This window comes from Clytia hemisphaerica, unplaced genomic scaffold (genome assembly GCF_902728285.1).
Source record: "Clytia hemisphaerica strain Z4C2 unplaced genomic scaffold, Clytia hemisphaerica genome assembly, whole genome shotgun sequence".
Taxonomy (NCBI): domain Eukaryota; kingdom Metazoa; phylum Cnidaria; class Hydrozoa; order Leptothecata; family Clytiidae; genus Clytia; species Clytia hemisphaerica.
Window position 1 is genome coordinate 1,914 of NW_027104424.1, and position 20,600 is coordinate 22,513.

General features: G+C 35.2%; 1 protein-coding gene and 1 long non-coding RNA gene across 3 annotated transcripts in view; one reads left to right on the forward strand and one right to left on the reverse strand.

Moving 5' to 3' along the window:
* Positions 1-20,600, forward strand: part of LOC136820426 (SE-cephalotoxin-like) — a gene marked incomplete at its 5' end in the record, with an annotated part of 22,175 nt that continues 1,575 nt past the window's right edge. Inside the window, 9 exon segments of one of the 2 annotated variants that reach the window (XM_067076609.1) lie at positions 1-207; positions 2,049-2,579; positions 4,437-4,617; positions 9,079-9,324; positions 9,805-10,026; positions 11,271-11,368; positions 14,237-15,074; positions 16,020-16,363; positions 17,108-18,479. In XM_067076609.1, the coding sequence (XP_066932710.1) occupies positions 2,062-2,579; positions 4,437-4,617; positions 9,079-9,324; positions 9,805-10,026; positions 11,271-11,368; positions 14,237-15,074; positions 16,020-16,363; positions 17,108-17,261 (2,601 nt within the window). In that variant the 3' untranslated portion in view covers positions 17,262-18,479. 2 annotated transcript variants of the gene reach the window in all.
* Positions 18,413-20,141, reverse strand: LOC136820427 (uncharacterized). Its single transcript, XR_010848578.1, has 2 exons — positions 20,064-20,141; positions 18,413-19,034 (listed from the first exon to the last, which is right to left on the reverse strand). It is a non-coding gene; the product is annotated as an uncharacterized lncRNA (long non-coding RNA).

The following is a 20,600-nucleotide window of genomic DNA, read 5'->3' on the forward strand; positions in this document are numbered from 1 at the left end:
GCTTCTCCTACAAAGGCCGTTATATTTTCTTTAAAAAAGAACGGTGTAATAAGACTGGGCTCTACAAACAATTCTTTTGTGTCGTACAATATTGTTGTTTGCGTTCACAGAGAAAGCCATGATTAAAATATGAAAAAGAAGCATTCTTCATCTGCATTAAACAGAAGCTGGACAATCGACACGCCACCGACCGACTCGTAAAATAAGGTAAAATGATTTTTTATATGTTTTCAAACAACTTAATCTAGATTCATGATGATGTTCTAAAATCATAAGGGCACTATAGCCCCTCCCCAATTTTTAGCAAAATACAAATTTTCTCCATCTCCTAGTGAAATTTAACTCATTTTGGCCTTCAGCCATTCTCCACTTTTACGGTCGATCCGCCGGATCTCTTTTCTAGCCTTCATTCTGTTTTTTTTCCACTGCATGGCATTATGAGCTCAACTTCTGCATATAAAATCCACAATGATTCTTGGGCATAGAAGCAACTTATTAAAAACATTGACAATAAGACTTTTCAGCAAAGAACCCTATTTCACGAAACAACTAAGCCTCTGCGGGGTCATTGCCACCGCAGGAAGCCTAAAGCTTCCGAGGATGGCATTCATAGCTTCACGCATAAGTTAGTTGGGTAAACATCTCATAATTTTGCGCGCGTGTTTCAGTATTTTAGTTCCGGTTAAATGGTGTACCGGTAACATTCTTAGCTTGACTGTATTTCTATTGTTTCATCATCATTAAAAACACTTTTCCGGATTTGTTTTGATCTGACCCCCATTTCCAAAGCTCTATATGTCTTTTTTTAATTACCTCAGGGTCGAATTAAAAGGGAAATCCTTTTTTGTTGGAAATTCCCTATTTAAACCACAAGTAGTTATTAGCCGCTCTGAGCAACGCAAATTAGAAATTTTTATCCTTCAAATCTTGTCGTTCGACTATTACAGTAAAATGGCAGTTGAGTACAGTAGCGTTTAGTATGATATAAACAAACCATTATATACCATTATTTTGGTAATAAAAGAGATGACAAAAAAATCTATAAGAAGATATCTATGAGATGGACACAAATTCCAAATTCAACAACTTATTTGATCGTTCTTCTGCGGTGGCACTTTAATGAAAATTATGGCTAGTGTAGGTGTATGTGTCTTAACCCTATTTCGCCCGGGAGAATAAAATTTCTTTTCTTCCCCTGGAAGGTTTCGATTTAGGGTTATCGTCTTGAAACTTTCCAATAGGAGGGGGCTATAAATGGGTGTTCTTTCAATATATGTCAAACTAATTTTTTTAGATCTAAATTATAAGTTTAGACAGGAACAGGAAAGAATTTTTTGTAAATCTATTAAAAAAAAAAAGTGGGAAGCCTTTTTTCATCCCCTCCTTGGATACATACAGCAGCTATTTTTCATCCTTTTCCAAACATATACTCGCGACCAGGTAGTCATCCCATTGATTAGTCGGGTAACCTCTGTATGGATGGCCAGCTCCTGGCCTGCTCCCTAACCTAAATATATAACTAAATTCTAAACATTGTAATCATTAGTTAAAATTATGCGGGCAAATAAGTTATCTTTGAATTTGAATTTGAATTTAAAGCTTTTTAGGGTTACTGCAACAAGAACACGTCAGTTTACTTGATGATACACCTGACTCCTTATCTCAGAACACATGAAGTTTTCTGGCTCTAAGATCCTATTAAGCGTCCCCCTCCCCGCTAATTAATTTTTCGAAAATTTTCCACCCAGGACATTCTTATTCCAACCCCCCTGCTTATTAATTCTTGGGAAAATGTTTTTGAAAATTTCCTTTATTTACCCTTTTTCTTTTGTACAGTACTAGCCTCTTTTTCAAAACTTTTCCACCCAGGACATTTTTATTCCAACCCCCTACTCTCCCCGCTTATTATGTTTTGATATTTTTTCCACCCACCCCGCTTATTCCACACCCCCCGTTTATTAGGTACCCGAGAGTAATGCGAGGGGCATTACTCTCGGGTACCTAATAAAAGATAATCTAGCAACTTTCTTCCTTTTGTTTCTTTGCAGTGAGTGGTCGAATATGGAGAAAAGGGTTATCTTTTATACCACCCTTTTCTTGGTATTGATTTCATCAAGCAGCCAATATGATGCTACTACAAAAGAACAAATCGAAACGACTTTGTCTAGTACCCAAACTGTCGTCGAAATTGTTGCAGAACGAAATAAAGAATTAAAGGAAGCTGGAAAAGCAATTGGTACAATTGCCTCTGCAGTTGGTTCACTTGCACCTTTCCTCGGTGCCGCTGGTGCCTTTCTGTCCATAATACTGGCTTTCTTACCAAAAGAAGATTCAGCAGAGTTGAAATTCATGAAAAAAGGATTTGCAGAGGTTAACAAAAAGCTGGATATCATTACCAATAAGTTGGATGGTATTGAAAGATCGATTGAATTTGAGGCGCAAAAGCAAGCTTATATAGATGCTGAAAACAAAATTAACTTCGGCTACAATCAACTGACCAAGTTTTATGATGAAGTTATGAAAGTCGAATGTAAGAAGCAGGAGGAATGCGCTCGAGAAAGACTTAAGATAGCTGAAAGGTAAAATTTTTTTTGGGTGTCAAATTGGCATTATCTTTTATTTTACTTCCCCATTGTGCCACTAGAATTCCGTGGTAATGGCCAATTCCTCATACGCTAATGCAGACCACATTTTTTCGAAGTTCTACTTTTTAAACATTGAAAACGGACCTGTATTAAACCCTGTATTATGCAACCCCTCCCTTGTATCTCTACGCAACATTGTCAAACGATTGGCACTCGCTTCGCGCGAGTAAGGTTTTGAAGCACTTTTGCTTCTAAAGCCGCATTTACACCCGGCAATTTTGTCGGTCGATTCTTTAACATTTTCCACGGAAGCTCAATGCAATGACTTCTACCGATTTTGAAAAATCTGTGAATTGTTCACATATTTTGGCCCGATTCTTGCCTGGATTTTACTTGGATTTTATGGTTGGTTTTTGGTGTCAATATTCATCTACAAAATTTTATTCATCAAATTAAATTTTTCATTGATCAATTCTAAAAGTTTATTCATCAAATGAAAAATTATATTCGTCAAGTAAAACATTTTATTCATCAGAAATTTTTTTCATTCATCTAAGAAAACAATTCATTAACATATATGAAAGTTAGGTTCATGCTATTAGGTCTACATGTAATATAACAAATTGATGACATTATTTTGCATATTACATAACAGTATAACATGATGATAGGCTGATTTTCAACGTTTTCGGGCACTTTTTGAAAGTAACTTTTTTATTCAATCGAGCATAACTTTTGATCTAATAAACCAAATTTAATAAATGACCCATCAAAATCTAAGTTAATCTTTCTTCTTTACGATGAAAAAGGATTCGTTCTTTCAAAAATTTTAGATCTCGGAAAAGTTCACTTTAAAGAGAGAAACTTTTTGGTGGCGCACCCGGTAGCAGTATTACATAATAAGAATATCAATAATAGCATCTTGCCTGTCCATCTTCATCCCCATCATAGAGGCTCCCCAAGCGGTAACTCTGATCACGATATCAAGCAATTTTTGGTCTTCAATTTGGATCAAGCATCCTTTTGAAAAAAGTCCAAATCACGTCACGTAGATCTTTCAAATCACGATAACGTTTTGACCTCTGATCACGTAATCAAGAAAAAAAAGTTCAAATCACGTAAATCACGCTAGAAAAAAGTACCAAGAAACCATTAGAAAGCAAAGCAATTGAGTCCAGGGTCATAAATTCTTGAAATCTGGAATAAAATTTGGAATTTTGGCTAAAAATTTTGGGGAAAAGTCTCTCTACTAAGTCAGTGTTATGTGAATTGAATGAATGAAATGTCTTTCTTTTTCGTTATTGTTTACAAAAAGAACGTGTAGTAATGTAAATGATGGAATTTTTTAATTTATTTTTCGTATTGAAAAGTAAATATCTATTATTATGCCGAATAAATGATAAAACGCTTCTTCATGTCTTTTATAAGCATACATCTTGTAAAAAGAGCCATTTTAGCCTCAAATTTCACTCAAAGCTTGTCAGTATCGAAACTTTATATGGGAAAACCGATGGCGCTGAATACGATGGCTTTATTAATAAATCTTCACAAGCGTTCTGACAGTTGTTGTAGCCAAAATAGCCCAGGAAATACGACATAAAATCATGCACATAACATACTAACATGCACGTCTTTTTATGAGAACAAATTATATAATATGAAGCGTCAAGGTCAAAATTGTTTTAGATTATTGTTGTAAGAGCATTTTTAAGTGCATGACATTATATTTCTGAGGTGGCAGGTAGTGAAAACTATGACTAGTTATAATATACTTTGGACGTAGAAGATTCGCTTCTCTAGCCCTTGATTATATTTCATATCATTTGAAGGAATTGTAATGCTTCATTTCAGATACATTAAAGATTTCAAACCTGTGGAAAGAGCCTTGTTTATGATATTGAAGAATTCATACCAAAAAAACACATTTGCGAAACCGTTAGTGGAATTAATCAAATCGAAGTTTCAATGTAACGTTGAAAAGTTGAATGCATTTGCTGAAACCATATATCTTTTAGCAAGAAAAGGCCAACAGGTTAGATATCCCTTTTAATTTATTTAGTATTAGGTTCTGAAATTCAAATGCGGTCTTTGTTTTTAATGATAAGCAAAAATGGGAATAAAACATAGTGGATTTATTTACCGGAAAACGGGAATACCGTGTAAAATAAACTACAAATCTCCGACATCCAAAATAGAGGGTGGCATTGTCTGCATGAAACCTTACACGAAAATGAGATCAATAGCACCCATTTTCAGGGATCCACTGAATGATTTGTTGTTGACATCTACCTTTAAGTTTCAGGATCCAGTTGTGACGTAATCAAACATTGCCCAAAAAAGTAACGAAAATTAACGAAAATGTAAATAATGACGTAATGGTTTGACGACGTCATAAATCATAAAATGACTATATCTTCAAAGGAAAAGGTTTATCATGTAATCGCCTCGGATGAAAAATTCACTAAAATGCTTGCGTCAACATTTGCAATATTTCTGAAAGTATCAATTTAATCTTAAAAGTATCAAGTTAATCTTTAAGATTTTTATAGCCATAACACTGCTTATAAGCATGGCTATATGCCTCCAGACTGACATGACAATAAAAACTACAGGTAGATTGCCATGAAACAAAGAAGATTTAAGTATGCATATGTTACCCAAGACAATTACCATATCTTCAAAGATTATTTGTATCCTGGTTTGATCGCAGCATAAAAGTTTTCGGATATTTTATATTGGTGGTACTGAATCTCAATGTTGGTCAAATTTAATGGTGGCAATTTTCCTAGGGGCATCTTTGAAATACGCCTTTGGTCAGTTTTGACATGCGATTGATAAGATGTTTTTAAGTTACGTATTTTCCACCGTTATGGAAGAAAACGTTCGATTTTGAAATGTTGATTCCTTATGCAATCCGAACGTTTTCTTCCATAATGGTGGTAATTACTTAACTTAGCGCCCGGGACTTAGCGAAATGTGAAAAACTTCTATACAGGATCTGAAGTTTTGCTGACTGGGGAAGTGTAATCATGGTTTGCATCGATAGAGGAGAAATGGCTTATATACCAGTGCCAAGCAATCGTATTAGAAACAGGGGTGTAGATGTTTTCTCAATTTTTTTGCCCTGTTCTACAGCCCATAAACTGCTTTAATCTCTACACCATTATTATTCCCGCACGCTAATCTTGATGCACGATAACATTGTTTAAGAAAGAGACGACATCATGCCACTTTTTAAATAATCCAATTTACACAACGTTCTTTCAACGTTCATCTAACTTTCTTAATGTCCATATAACGTTAGATGAACGTTGAAACAGCGCTTTGTGCCAGCTGGGAAGTGTAATGAAACTGTCCGTTTTTTATGAAAAAAAGAAGAAGCAGTGGCGAATCTGAGGTAATTTATGATAAAGTCAGCGATTAAAAACTTTGAAACCTCCTACAGTGAGTCCGTAAAAAAAGGGAATAGAAAATGGTAAACAAAAAAATCATCATCGACCGCGGAGCGGTTTATTCAGAGACGTTTTGTATGGTGAAAAATCTCGCATATTTGTGCGCGGTAATCCGTTCTCTAAAGTCACGGAAAGCTGACAAAATCAACAATCTTGTTTCTCTATCTTTGAAGTCTCTGAATAACACTCGCTCGGAAAAAGTAATTATCTTCCTTAGATTTCTAAGACGAGAAAGAAGAAGACTAGAAGAACGGATTTGCGGTCAAGCAAAAAGAAGCCCTAAGAAGTTTTGGAAGCATATCCGGAACTCAATGAAGACCGAATCGGGAAAAAGCTGGAATTTTACATAGCCGGCCCTTTACATACTATCATGGCCAAGTCCTTCGTAGAAAGTAAACTACCTGATGATTGGAAGACTGCACATGTGTCCCCGATCTACAAGAAAGGAAAAAAGAACCTTGCAGAAAATTACAGGCCCGTCAGTTTAACATCAGTTGCGTTTAGAGTAATGGAAAGAATCCTAAAGAAACAAATAGTGGAACACCTCACGAATGAGAAATTGCTATCAACCAAACAACATGAGTTCATGGGTAAGTGACACAACTACTTCACTACTTAGACAAATGTGCTGACTCGATATCCAATGATAAGGTTGTCGACGTAATCTATTTCGACTTCGCAAAGGCATTTGACACCGTTCCACATCGCAGATTACTAAGAAAACTCGAAGCGTATGATATCAGAGGAAGGGTACTTGGTTGAATGAAAGCATTTTTGTCCGATCGTTACCAATATGTGAAGGTCAATGGAAAGTTATCTAAGAAATGCCAGGTGCAAAGTGGTGTACCACAAGGAAGTGTCTTAGGTCCACTCCATTTCGTTATTTACATCAATGATCTAGCTGAAGTTACCAACTCAGAAATGTTCCTCTTTGCCGATGACACAAAGCTCGTTGAAGAAATAAATAACGCTGAAGATGCAATTAGACTTCAGCACGATATCGAGGCAATGGAAAAGTGGTCTGGTGACTGGTTGTTGAAAGTCCATCCTGACATGAATTGAATTTCGAAGAACACATCTACACCAAGATCAAGAAGGCTAACTCGATCGTTGCATTGATTAACAGAAGCTTCGAATTCCTTTCTCCCGAGATGCTCCGCGCACTTTTCATTGCATTTGTGAGACCTCACCTTGAGTACGCGCAAGCTGTTTGGTCTCCACGGCTGATCAAACACTCTGATGCAATTGAAAGTGTCCAACGTAGGGCCACAAGACTTGTCGGTGGTTATAGAAACCATTCATATGAAGAACGTTTACAAGTCATGAGCCTACCCAGCTTCAAGATCCGGCGTAAAATCGGGGACATGGTGGAAGTATATAAACATCTTAATGTCTACGATAAATCTTCCCTATGTCAGAAACTCGTTCTTCGAAATCGACCTCGCCGTAAGCACAATCTCGAATTAAAGAGGAATTTCGCTGAAGACGGCATTAGAGGATACCAAACGAATTCACTTTACTATAGGAGCATTGATACTTGGAACGGTTTGGCAACCAATGTTGTAAATGCACTGTCCGTAGGGAAATTCAAACTAGAATTGACAAACGAATGGAATGATAAGATCTATAAATTGTAAAGATGTAAGATTGTTTCATAGAGGTCAATAGACCTGAGAAATACACTACTAAAAATTAAATTAAAAAAAAAAAAAAAATTAATATGTCAATATAAGGCTCAATAAATCAAGATACAATATAGAGAGCTACAACATAAAAGAACAACATCAAGATAAAGGAAATACTACTTACTAAACACCTTGGTCCCATAAGCTCTAATGCAGTGAAATATATAGAAATATTATATTTTCTTTTTCTGGGCGTCTCTTCAGACTATAAGTATTACAATTCTGGTTTTCTGTTTCGACATTGCAACTCTGTATTCACTCTACAGGGTGTCCCTAATTAAAGTATCGACTATGAGTAGAAAGTTTTATGTGCGTGTTCACAAAATTGTATTTTAAGCTCTCCCTCTTTTTTCTTTGTCATTACGATTAATTTATACGTTGTAACTACCTTTTGTAATAAGCCTGTGTGATGGAGAACGTTCTTATATTTTAGCGATAACACACACAAACTTTTCTACTCTATCGCATGTTTAAACTCGATACTTTAATTAGGGACACCCTGTACAGTGATCTTTGTTCATCTGAACGCTAAAGCAGAAACAGAGCACAGAAAAAGGCACGCAAAGTCCCGTGGGACAGACGCTAGACAAAGAGAAACACACAAAGGAGAGCAAGCCTAAGGGAATACGTGTCACATAATTACGTAATAATTAACAAACAAATAGACAATACACTGACGATCAAATTAACATTAAATATACAAAACAACTGCTATTCGGCAGTTACAGTGTACAAATTCATAAGTTTCATAAGATTTGACCGCGGTCGCCTCAGTGTGTTACACTGTGACCTAGTAAATCATCGACCGCCGGAGGCGGTTTCTTTCATAGTGGTACGTTAATCTCGTTTTGCCTTGGCTCATTACTTTGTCTACCATTTACTTTCGGTTTTTTTAACTAGATTACCCAGGTGTTTCTCTTTTTTTTCCTTGAATGTCTTTTATTTGGAATTGAATAATCGAGACATGAAAAATGACTATATTGTAAACTGTTTTCAACGAATAATCTAAAATGTACTTGATATGACATGTAGGCGTTAATAATGTACGCGCGCGCTCTTTCGCGAGCGTGATGCGTGATGGAAGGCGGTCGTTTCAGTGTGGTTTACATTCGCACTGTGACCTAGTTTTATATGGGATGTAATTAACGCGTGTTTATGTGTGTTCATAAAAGAGAGCGCCGTTCACAAAGTCGTTAAATTTGATGCTTTGATGTTTCTGTTTTATGTTCTTTATTATTAATCAAGTTGTTGTAATTATTTTTGTTTTCAATTTTCCATTTCCTTTTTTTACGGACTCACTGTATAAAAAAACTTTCTGAGGGTGTCCCCTACTTGACTAAAATATGTTACTACTAGGTTGTTGTCACCTATCACAAACTGACTGGTTCCAAAACAAGCATTGTGACTGCAGTGCAAGAATGGCTGGATATGGTCTACTCGCTCCGTGCTAAAGTATACAAAGAAAAGAATAAATGTTATAAACAAATCTCAACTTATATGGCAAGTGATATCGCTGATCCTGAATATCAAAATGGAAAACACGTTGATGCATTTAAAAGATTGAATCGCATTATAAAGAACAAGTATGCGTGGATAGGATGGGTAAGTGAAAAAGTCGAAAAACTTTTATAAACCTTTTTGAGAGGGAGTAAAATAATTAGGTCCAGCAATTTTTTTATAGGGAAAAGACTGACGTCACAAGCATCAATATTTGACGTTAATTTTCTTCAGTTAGGTTGAGAAATCGACCATATCCGTTTAAAAGTCCTCTATATCGTTTTTCGAGAGCTTTCCAATGGTATAAGTGATTTTGTATTTTAGCGACTCTGAAATTTCGTCACAATTTCGGGTCCCAAGGGCGTTTGCTTGTGACGTAAGTGTTTTCCCCATAAAATAAAATAGCTGGACCTAATTAATTTACACCCTCTCAAAGAAGTTTCTAATTATACATTCTTCTTTCGAATGAGCAAAAAAAATTCCACTCCGGAAATTGTTGTCACGGGTCCTAAAGTATGACCCCCTACTAAAAGTTCATGTAAAATGAGAAAAACAATAATAGTCATTTTTGAATTTCTTTTATAGAACTTTCAAATATATAATGCAATTGAGGAAGACGAACAAGCTTTCAAAGTTTTCGAAGGATTTTCAAATGCTCCAGCAACAAAAGAGAAAAGAAAGCGAGTTATTATAGCAACACCCGTTGATAAAAGAGGGACCTATTCTAAAGACATCATCAATTTGGTTCGATACGCCATTAAGAAGATCACAATAAATGCGAATGATTTTTTTGTAGTGGTAAGAGCGGTAAGTAATTGAAAGAAAGAAATAAAAGAATCGAAACCTTTCGAAAAATTTCCTCGTTTATTGAAATTCGAAATAAGTTTCTATGTCGGACGGACAAATCGATACTTTGCACCCCTGTGAAAATTGGCCCTTTTGATTCAAAGACATATAACTCCAGGGGAAAGTTTCGCCTTAAGCTATATTTTAAGAAAATTGATAAGTGACTGATGGTTATGGAATTGAAAAATCAAAAATCTGTGACTCTTTCCCAATTTTGATTTTAAAAGCAAATGTCCGTCCGGCATATAAACTACAAGTTTATCAAAATCGACAGTGTCATTGCTAAATTTGATTGTAGCACCAAAAACCCTGTAAAAAATACTAGAGAATAGTCCCTCCTCGTTTTCACATTTCTAAGAACTAGGGATGTTCATCATATCCTTGTCCTTTTACGAAATGTCCGTCCGTCATAAAAACTCCAACAAAAAGATAGATGTTCAAAAAAACCTGAAAGAGTATACGCGCTCTTGAGGGAGCTCAAATTGTATGTCATAGGTGTAAAAAGGTCAAGGGTATAACAAGAGTGACATATGTTTTGTTATGAAAATCGTATTTTTGCAATTGCTTCTGTCCTTCGTGATGATACATTTTTATGTCCGACGGACATTGAAGATTTTATCAATTTTGAGCAAATTCTCCAAATTTTACTTTTCTCTTCGTAATTTCCGTATAACAATTTATAAAAAATTAAAAGTTGAATTACAAAACTTTAAGTTTCATCTTTACAGAATCATCAGCTATGAAAAAATGTATAATTAAAGGATTAAAAGATCCTAGTAATAGAAGTGATAGTAATAATCAACTTTCAGAATGAGCGTAATGTTGGGTAATATTTTTCAGCAGTATCAATCTATGCATGAAAATGAGTCACTATGCAAAATTTTAGGCTAAATGGTCCACTTGTGTTTGTTTTATGGATTTTTGAAATTTTTGAAATTTTGCGGTTTACAAGAATATTGAGCTTTAGAGCTGATGAAATTGAAATTTGTATAAAAATAAGATGCGGCTTAAAATATTTTTATACCCCACCAAAACTCCTGATATTTTTTTCATACCTCAACCAAATTGAGGGAAAAAGTTTCATACCCCTTTTAAATCCTTTCCACCCCGGTATATGCTACACAGTGTAAAACAAAGAATTTGTAATTCATAAAGAAACAAAGTTGCTCGAGTCAGACATTTGATAACCCTCTCTTAAAATTCAGGCTATTGAAGAATATTTATCGAAAGCTGGAGCTTTGAAAATGGTACAATCAATTGTTGTGCTTGATCCTGATGTTTCCATTGATATTGAAGTTGATAGGTAATAAATTTGACTATATTACTCTATTTTGTTATTTTTATAACATGGTATCTTTTTGCCAATTTTCATTAACCCTTCGTGCATCTTCTTATTTTTTATATGCAGAGCATCTTGAGAGACTTTGCCACCTGCGCGGTTGATATTTTACAGAAAACAAGCAATATGCTGAATGGACCTACCTGATGATTAAAGTTAGATAGCAATGCGAAAAGAAAAATGAAAAAAATCAGTCAGAAAATATAGCGTTTAGCGAAAATACACAACACAATAAATTCATCATTGATTGTTGATGGGGGGAGAGGGAAGGGTTGTAGGGAAATAATAAATAGGAAGTTCTGGTCGCAAAAATCAGTTTTATTGACAATTGAATCATGCTTGATAATGAGCATTGTTATGAATAATGTTTTTGTGTGAAAAGCATAGAAATATAAGTAAACTAAACCGGAAAAATTTTTTTCTCAAAAATACAACTCGGCCATGTTTTGAGCATTGCGAATACGCATCTTTCTGCAAAAAATCAGAAAAAAATAAAAATGAAAATTCGAGAAAATATCAAAAAACCGATTTTTCCGACATATTTCCAGCATTTTCGGCCGGAAAAATTTTTTTTTAGAAAATCGGGCTCTGTCACATTTTAGGTATTGTCATATTGCATCAGTGTGCAAAATTTCATAAACAAACATAAAGTACAGCTCGAGAAATTCAAGAAGTACTGTCTTTCCGGCGAAAATAGGTTGTTCCGGCGACTTTTAAATTAGTTCCGGCTTCAGAAATCAATTTTATTGAAAATTGAAACATGCTTAATGGTGGGCATTGCTATTAATAATGTTTTTGAATGAAAAAATAACCAATTATATGGAAAAAGTCCAATGAAAATCCAGAAAAACGGCGATTTCCGGCATATTTCCAGCATTTTCGGCCGGAAAATATTTTTCTCAAGAGTCGGACTAGGTCATCTTTTGGGCATTGTTAATACGATTCTTTGAGCAAAAAATCAGAAAAAACTAATGATAAAATCTCGAGAAAATGCCAAAAACACAGTTTTTCCGGCATATTTCCGGCATTTTCGGCAGGAATTGAATTTTTTTCGAAAATCGGGCTCTGTCACAATTTAGGTATTGACATTTTGCATCAGTGTGCAAAATTTCATGAAAAAATATAAAGTACAGCTCAAGAAATTCAAGAAAAACCGTTTTTCCGGCAAAAATCGACTGTTCCGGCGATTTTTAGAAAGTTCCGGCTTCAAAAATCAATTTTATTGAAAATTGAAACATGCTTAATGGTGGGCATTGCTATTAATAATGTTTTTGAATGAAAAAAACAACCAATTATATGGAAAAAATCCAATGAAAATCCAGAAAAACGGCGATTTCCGGCATATTTCCGGCATTTTCGGCCGGAAAAAAATTTTTCTCAAGAATTGGACTAGCGCATGTTTTGGGCATTGTTAATACGCATCTTTGAGCAAAAAATCTGAAAAAACTAATGATGAAATCTCGAGAAAATCCCAAAAAACCGCTTTTTCCGGGACATTTCCGGACCTGGCGACCGGAAAAATTTTTTTTTCGAAAATCGGGGTCCTCCACATTTTGGGTATTGCCATTTTACATCATTGTGCAAAAAATTAGAAAAAACTAATGAGCCGATCCCGAGAAAAGCTGGCAACAGACGAACGAACGGACGGACGAACGGACGAACGGACAAGGGTTGATTTAAAGGACTACCTTAAGGTAGGTCCAAAAGGTTAGAGCGGGGGGGGTCCTATTTTTGGAGGTGTCAAAAATTGATGACGTCATCAGGTGCCAATGACGTCATCGCTAATCACAAAATTTTGTCAGAAGGTCAATCCGTGATTTAGTCACACTGCCCATATTAAGTCTATTAAAAATTATTAAAAATTTTCGGTCAAGGTGGGCCTATAGCCCCCCCCCCCCAAAGATGCACGAAGGGTTAAGGGCTCTCTGACCATAGTCAGAAAATCGGTTCCTTGACACTTTAAACAAAAAACTGTCTTTATAATTCATTTGTTGTTCCTGTGAAGAATAATTAAGAGCTTAATTACAAAAATGACGTTGTGAACTTTAAAAAGACGTTCAGAAAATGTTATATTACCCTCTTTTACAAAAAATGCTTACTAGTTTCAATCGGCATATTAACCTTTTTGTTTTGAATTTTTCTTAGATTGTCCGCAAAGAATTGAACTTTTTGAAATTTTACGGAAAATTTTCTAAATTGATGTACCATGTTATGACGATTTTTTTTCGAGAAAATCCGATGAAAAATTGGGCAAAAACAACTATTTAAAAGATTTTGAGACAAGGAAGCTTTTACAAAAATGTTCCTCGAATCCATTTTTAGCTTTGCTTAAAATACCATAAAACACAAAAATGCTTTCAAAATATTTTTTCTTCGCCGAGAATAAGGTCTACAAAGTTGAAATACTCTCCTTTTAAAAAGTCTTCATTTTCTTCTTCATCATTTTTTTAATTAAACTTTAAGATTTTTGGATGCAGGAATAATTGCTCTAACAGAAAATGTATAACATGCCATAGATTTGTTGGCTAAATCAAGCAGAAATTTATATTTTTACATGGCAAATATCAAATTTTGTAAATTCACTATAGTCAGAGTCCTTAATAAAGGTTTAGCCAATCTAGAAATATATTTTCGCGATCACACTACTGGCACTTCTTACACGTCATAAAACAGTAGTGTGGTGGTAAACCCTAGGGGGGCAGCGACTTTTTTGCAGAGTGCAAAGGAGGGAGTGGGCGCTAAAGGCTCATCAATATTCGCGATTCTTACTTTTTTTCCTCTTAGGCTTTCTTGGGTGCAGACAAGGTAACCATTTTTTTTTAATTCTAACAGGTTTAGTTCTTACATCAATGAGGTATTTGCCTTCAAAAGTTCAGTGATGGATTTCCCGCACATCAAACGCCGTGTTGTTGTCATGTTAAAATCATCTGAAGCTGACAATACCTTCTGTAAAGAAAATTCTTGCCATGGAAAAAGCAAATGTGTTCAATTACCTTACACAAAATTGACAGAATGTCAATGTGAAAGGTTATTCGATGGTACGCGCTGTGAGACTTACTCTGATACCTCAATGAAATCGACACTTGATCTTCTGTTAACAACCTCTCTTCAAATACCATCGCTCACGGATGTTTATTTCGACATTAAAGATTTAAGAAAGTCATTCGAAAATGGTATTGAGAATGTCAACAAAGCCATTGCAAGATTAGGAAACGTATTAGAAAAATCGTATACTAAATTATCACAGCAACTTGGTAATGAATTCAGATGGACAAATCTGAAAGTGACATACTCTTTGACAATCTCAAATGTTGAGCACTTTATTATTGAATTTACACAAAAAATCAAAAACAATAAAGACGAGAGAGTTAAGAAGCTAGCTGAACACATTTTAGAACCAGGCAAAATCAAGAAATGGTTAAGGGATCTGAATCTATTATTTGTTGGCAACAAGAACATCATTCAGGACCATGAACCTTTGCCGGTTGTCATCATGAATCGAAACTTAGATGCATGTACGACACCATACAAGAAACGCGTGGACCATGTGTACGCACAATTTTCAATCCTTCAACAACAAGCTTACATGATGTGGGCTCAAGCGTTGTTTATTTTGGAGAAAGATACAACCGAAGTTATACAGTTGTATGCTCAAACTGTTACGGAACAGGTATATTTTAATCGGTCTCAGTACTACCCATTTGAGCGCTTTTATTATTAGAGGCTAGCGGGAATTAATTAAAACAGAAATTCAATTTACCGATGCCGATACCTACCCTTGATGAAAAATTTTAAACCTATTTAATCTTTTTTCTAACTTTTCTATTTTAGAGCCATTCAAAACTATTCTATTTTCTCGCTGCGATTCCTTAAATATTGCAATAATCTATCACACGCTCTTCCTATTGAGTAGACTAGAGTCTACACCTGACCCAATTTTGCTTTCTGATAATTTTTGATGACGCACAGGGGATTCTGCAAGATGTAACCATTTTGAAAATTTTTCATAGAAATTCCCATGAAACACAAAAACAATCAAAGCTTTTAAAAATTAAAAACCAAGAAAATATAATAATAATGCTATACAAGTTCACAGGCCACCGTGCGAGCACATGGGCCTCTATGAACCAACCGCTCTTTGTTCGGTTTACAATTTTCTTAAGGTAGAGTTTTTTCCTAGGGCTCCCCCTGACTTTCAATTTGAAGTTTGCGTCCTTTATTGAAGTATTCATTTCTTGGGCTTTGATACACCACTCTTTGATTGTCTTCCTTTCATTTTTCGTAAGATCTTCTGTCACCCGGAAGGGTAATCTTTCTTTTGTGATTGTTTTTAACACTGTATTTTTGTCTTCTTCGTTTGCATTAATCGGACTTTTATTGGTCAATTTTCAATTTTTATGACGTCATAATTAGGTTTTTACGGTTTTTCGCGAAAATAAGGACGAAAGCAATTAGGTAACACCCCTACAGGCAAACTACTTCATAATACCCTTCTTATTCAGTCATTGGTTTGATAATTTTCTTCCGGCTAATACTTTCCAAAAATTATGGTAATTTTTTTCACGTTTTAGAGACATGCCATAACTGACCTGAGTTTTCGTTTCATAAATTTTAGATTAACAAGCTGAAGGAGATTACTTGTGACTTCGTTATTCAAGATTCGATAAATGTTCAATGTACTGGCGGTTATTACGCACATCCCAGTTTGAAAATCACAAACCAATGTCGTCAAAACTACTATGTTTCTGGCCCTAAAACAGCAACATGCAGTGACAAAACAAAATCGAAATGCTATTCGTGCTCTTGTAATAAAGAAGGGAGCAACCATCAAGGGTGTAGTGATCAAGATGGAGTTTGTTCATGTAAAACGATCACCGTAAACAAGCAGCAAAGAACGTACTATGGGAATAAATGTCAAAACTTCAATTGTGTTTGGAGTGACTGGACATCTTGGAGCGAGTAAGTGTTTTATTTGATAGCCCTTTTTCGAGCTTCTTGTTGAACAAATATAGGTATTCTTTCTTGCCTTCTTTTTCAAAACATTTTTCGCCTGTTTTAAGAATATGTTTTGGAGTTTTCTGGTGGAATACACGGATTGTAAATTTTACATCTCCGGGCTGGGACGTGTTATTTCAAGTTAGACGTTGTTGAAACAAACTTGCTATCAAAATTTCAGTCGAATCATACATATAGTTTTCCGGTAGTTAAGTATTTTGTATGGTCAACACAGGAGGCCGAAATGAAATTTTGCATACAATCTTAGATTGTCATTACCTATTACTGGTGGAAATTGAAAATTTCAAGCTAAAAGATCTTGTAGAACCTGAGTTCCAGAGGGGTGATCAACGTGTATTCTACAGACTGTTCTGTAAAATAATAAATAATAACGTGACCAGCTGTTTTTTGGACATAAATCAACTTTTTGCTTAATTTGAGTCATTGGAGTGATTTTCAGTCAAACACTCATTTTGGCATAAGATCCCCTATTTCAACGTTCGGTGGCCATACCAAAATTATTCAAATCATCATCTCGTATTATATGTCTCCCATCACTTCACTGGTCAAAATTTGAAGTCACCAACACTTGTACAACTTAAGATCTCGAAGGGGGCCTCGGACCCCCCCCCTAAATACTTCGCCTTTCAAAAATGAGATTACGAGATAAACACTCGAAGGGTTAATCTTTTTCATTTGTTTTAACAGACGCTTAAAAAATTGTGATCCTCGTCATGGAGAAATGCTATCTAGAACTCGCACACCAGCAAAAGACAAAATGGGCACTGGTGAGCCATGTCCAGGAAATTCCAAAGAATCTCAATCAGCCTATACAGGGTGTGGTCCGTTGGGGATGATCTAGACGAGAAGATACAAAAGGCCAATAAAGGAATCTATATATTAATACGCTAAAACGTGTGTGTTTACAACACTCTGTAAATAGTTTTCGAAATTCTAGCAAAGCTCTACAAAGCTTCTTCTTATATAAAGGTCAGTGGTTGAACCATCGTCTTTTTGCACCATGAAGTTTTTCTACCATTAGACTAACTTTGAGACGCCAATATACTATTTTCTATACAGGAAATTTGGATGGGTTAAAATCAACCTTCTTCACAAATATAATTTTTGCTTTTGATTGAAGATTTCTTATTCAGATCAGATATGCTCTTTAAAACTTTCTGTTTACTATAGCGGCTCCCTATCACTTTCAAAACTTTTCAAAGTCTTTCAAAGTCACTTTCGTATGTCCAGCCACGATGGCTAGCCATGATTGCTAAAAAGATCGAAATTATAATTCTTCTAAGCCATTTAATTAATTGTGGTTGAAAATTGCAATGCAATGTTATCTTTCATCTCCTTTTCTTCATTAAATGAAAATCGTATCATTATTTCGGCAGCTATCTTTCTTCCGGCTTTCTTCCTTCAGAAATTTTTTTACCACCGGAGGAAGCCTAAAGCTTCTGAGGATGGCATTCATAGCTTCACGCATAAGGAAGTTGGGTAAACATCTCATAATTTTGCGTGTTTTTCAGTATTTTAGTTCTGCTTAACGGTAGCTTGTTTTATCATCATCAAAAAGATTTTTCCGGAGTTATTTTGATCTGGTTACTCATTTTGAAATGTCAGTTCGTCTTTTTCTTATCCCTGGAGAATTAAATGAATCTAAGGAAATTCCTTTTTCTGGGAAATTCCCTTTTTATACCACAAGTAGTTATTAAGCTCTCTTCATAGGTGAAAACAAGAGCCACAAAGATGTGGTTAAATATTTCCTCCAATAGCTCAGAGCATAGATTGTAGTCGCAGTCGAACCCCACAAATTATCTTAAAGCCCCAACTTAGTAACTTAGATTTATTAAAGCCTTTATATTAAGCAATATCCGATGCAAAACAAAATATAACCATATTCCTGCTAAAATTTGTCGTTATTTCATAGACATGCTCACAGATGATATAAGTCTAAAAACTTGTTAAAAAATTGCATGCAAATGATAACCATTTTAACACAAAAATAAATGTATTTTATTCAACTAATATTGGTTTTTACCTTCATTAAGGAAATAAAATCTTAGATTTACAAGTTGATATTATTCTAAGACTCATCTGATTAAGAAAGTGCCAAAATATCTTGAGACTGTCTACTAAGGGACTAATATGGAAATATGGTAATATGAATTTGGGAGATATCGAAATATGTTGTACACATTAGTTTCAAATGAAAAACTTCCTTGTCATCAATATTTTAAACCACCATATTATACATTCACAAATAAAAAGTTGCTTAAAAATGGATCTCCTTCTTTACAGATTTAGATTTCCAGTGCATAACATCTGTTACATTAGTATTCATGTGATAATATACCAAATTGTCAACCTTGAAATTGTCACATTTAGTTACAGTATTGTTAAATATTTACAACACTTTCCAGCAAACTTTTTTGTGAAATTTGTGTCTTGATAAACTAAACTCTATGAAATTTGTATCATTGATCGTTAAATCACATCTTGGAACAATAGAGTTCCTCTTTGTTCATATTCTCATTATGTGCAACATTATCATTACATCATTGCCAGCAAGTTACATTGTATTGTCAGCTTTAGAGGTCGTCAAACTTTGTTGAATTTGTAATCCTGGCACCTAAATGTGAAAGGAAAGAAAAATCCAAAATTTCATAATGAGAAAAAATCTCTTTACAGTAATCAATGCCAAATGTGTGGTTATTCAGGGTTATTCGCTGAAATCTCCCAAAAAAAAAGACTTTAAAAAGGTGAGACTCTGCTTGGTGGTTTGAACTATGTTTGCCATGCATATATACTGAGCCATTAAAGAAGTTTACGGGAACGTACAAAAAGGACCACAGGGTACGTACAATAAGTTACACTGGGAACATACAATAAGGTTCACGGGGAAAATACAATAAGGTTCACGGGGAACATATAATAAGGTACACGAGGAACGTACAATAAGATACACTGGGACCGTACAATAAGGTTCACGGGGAACATACAATAAGGTTCACAGGGAACATACAATAAAGTACACTGGGAACGTACAATAAGGTACACTTGGAACGTACAATAAGGTACACTGGGAACATACAATAAGGTACACGGGAACATAAAATAAGGTTCACGGGGAACGTACAATAAGGTACAAGGGGGACGTACAATAAGGTACAAGGGGAACGTACAATAAGGTATATACACGGGGAACATACAATAAGGTACTGGGGAACGTACAATAAGGTACATGGGGTACGTACAATAATGTATACGGGGAACGGCACAATAAGATACACTGGAACGTACAATAAGGTACAAGGGGAGCGTACAAAAAGGTACCCAGGAACACACAAAAAGGACCAACAGAGAGCGTACAAAAGGTACCCTGAAAGCATTCAAAAAGGACCATGGGTAGTGTACAAAAAGGACCACACAAAACGTACCAAAGGATCCCAGAGAGCGCACAAAAGATACAAGGGAGGGGAGCATACAAAAAGGTAAACAGGGAGTAAAAGAGCATCTATTATGATCTAGCTTTCTTTTGAGCATCTGGCATCAAGGCTAAAAATGGGGCACTGAGAAGAGTGCAAGCTTTTCCAAGTTTTGACCATTAATATCTAGACAATATATACATGATGGAAACCAGAAAAAAATTTATGCTCACCTTCTTCTCAAGATAGGAATGGATTGGATTTCCATGTGTTTCAGCTTCTTTCTCTTCTTCTCCTTATGGGAAAAACAATAAATTCAGCACACATGAGAGAAACTCAGGCAGTCCTCTGAGCTTTACACACAATCATTTCTTATATTTAGTTTTTTCCCCGCTAAATCTTAGCGACGATTTTTAGTCATGTGACTGAAGAGCCTTTACATAATGTGCAGCACGAATAAAGAAAACATTAACATCGAAAATGGAAGAAGAAACGGAAAAAGGCCGTTTTAACAAATATTCCCCTATAGTAGGGAAATATTTAAAAATTACTCTACTCAAAGTATTCGAACAGTTACTGTATGTTGCTAAGGGGTTGCTAAACGTGTGTACATTAGTAAAATAACATATGAAGAGCAGTATCTTCAGATTTATACACTTTTTATAGGAAAAATTAGTAAGTCATATGATTCTGGCTGGGCTGCCCTTAAATTTATATCAGTTTTTCAGCCTTAAATGTCAATATTAATTAAAATAACGTGACCAGCTGTT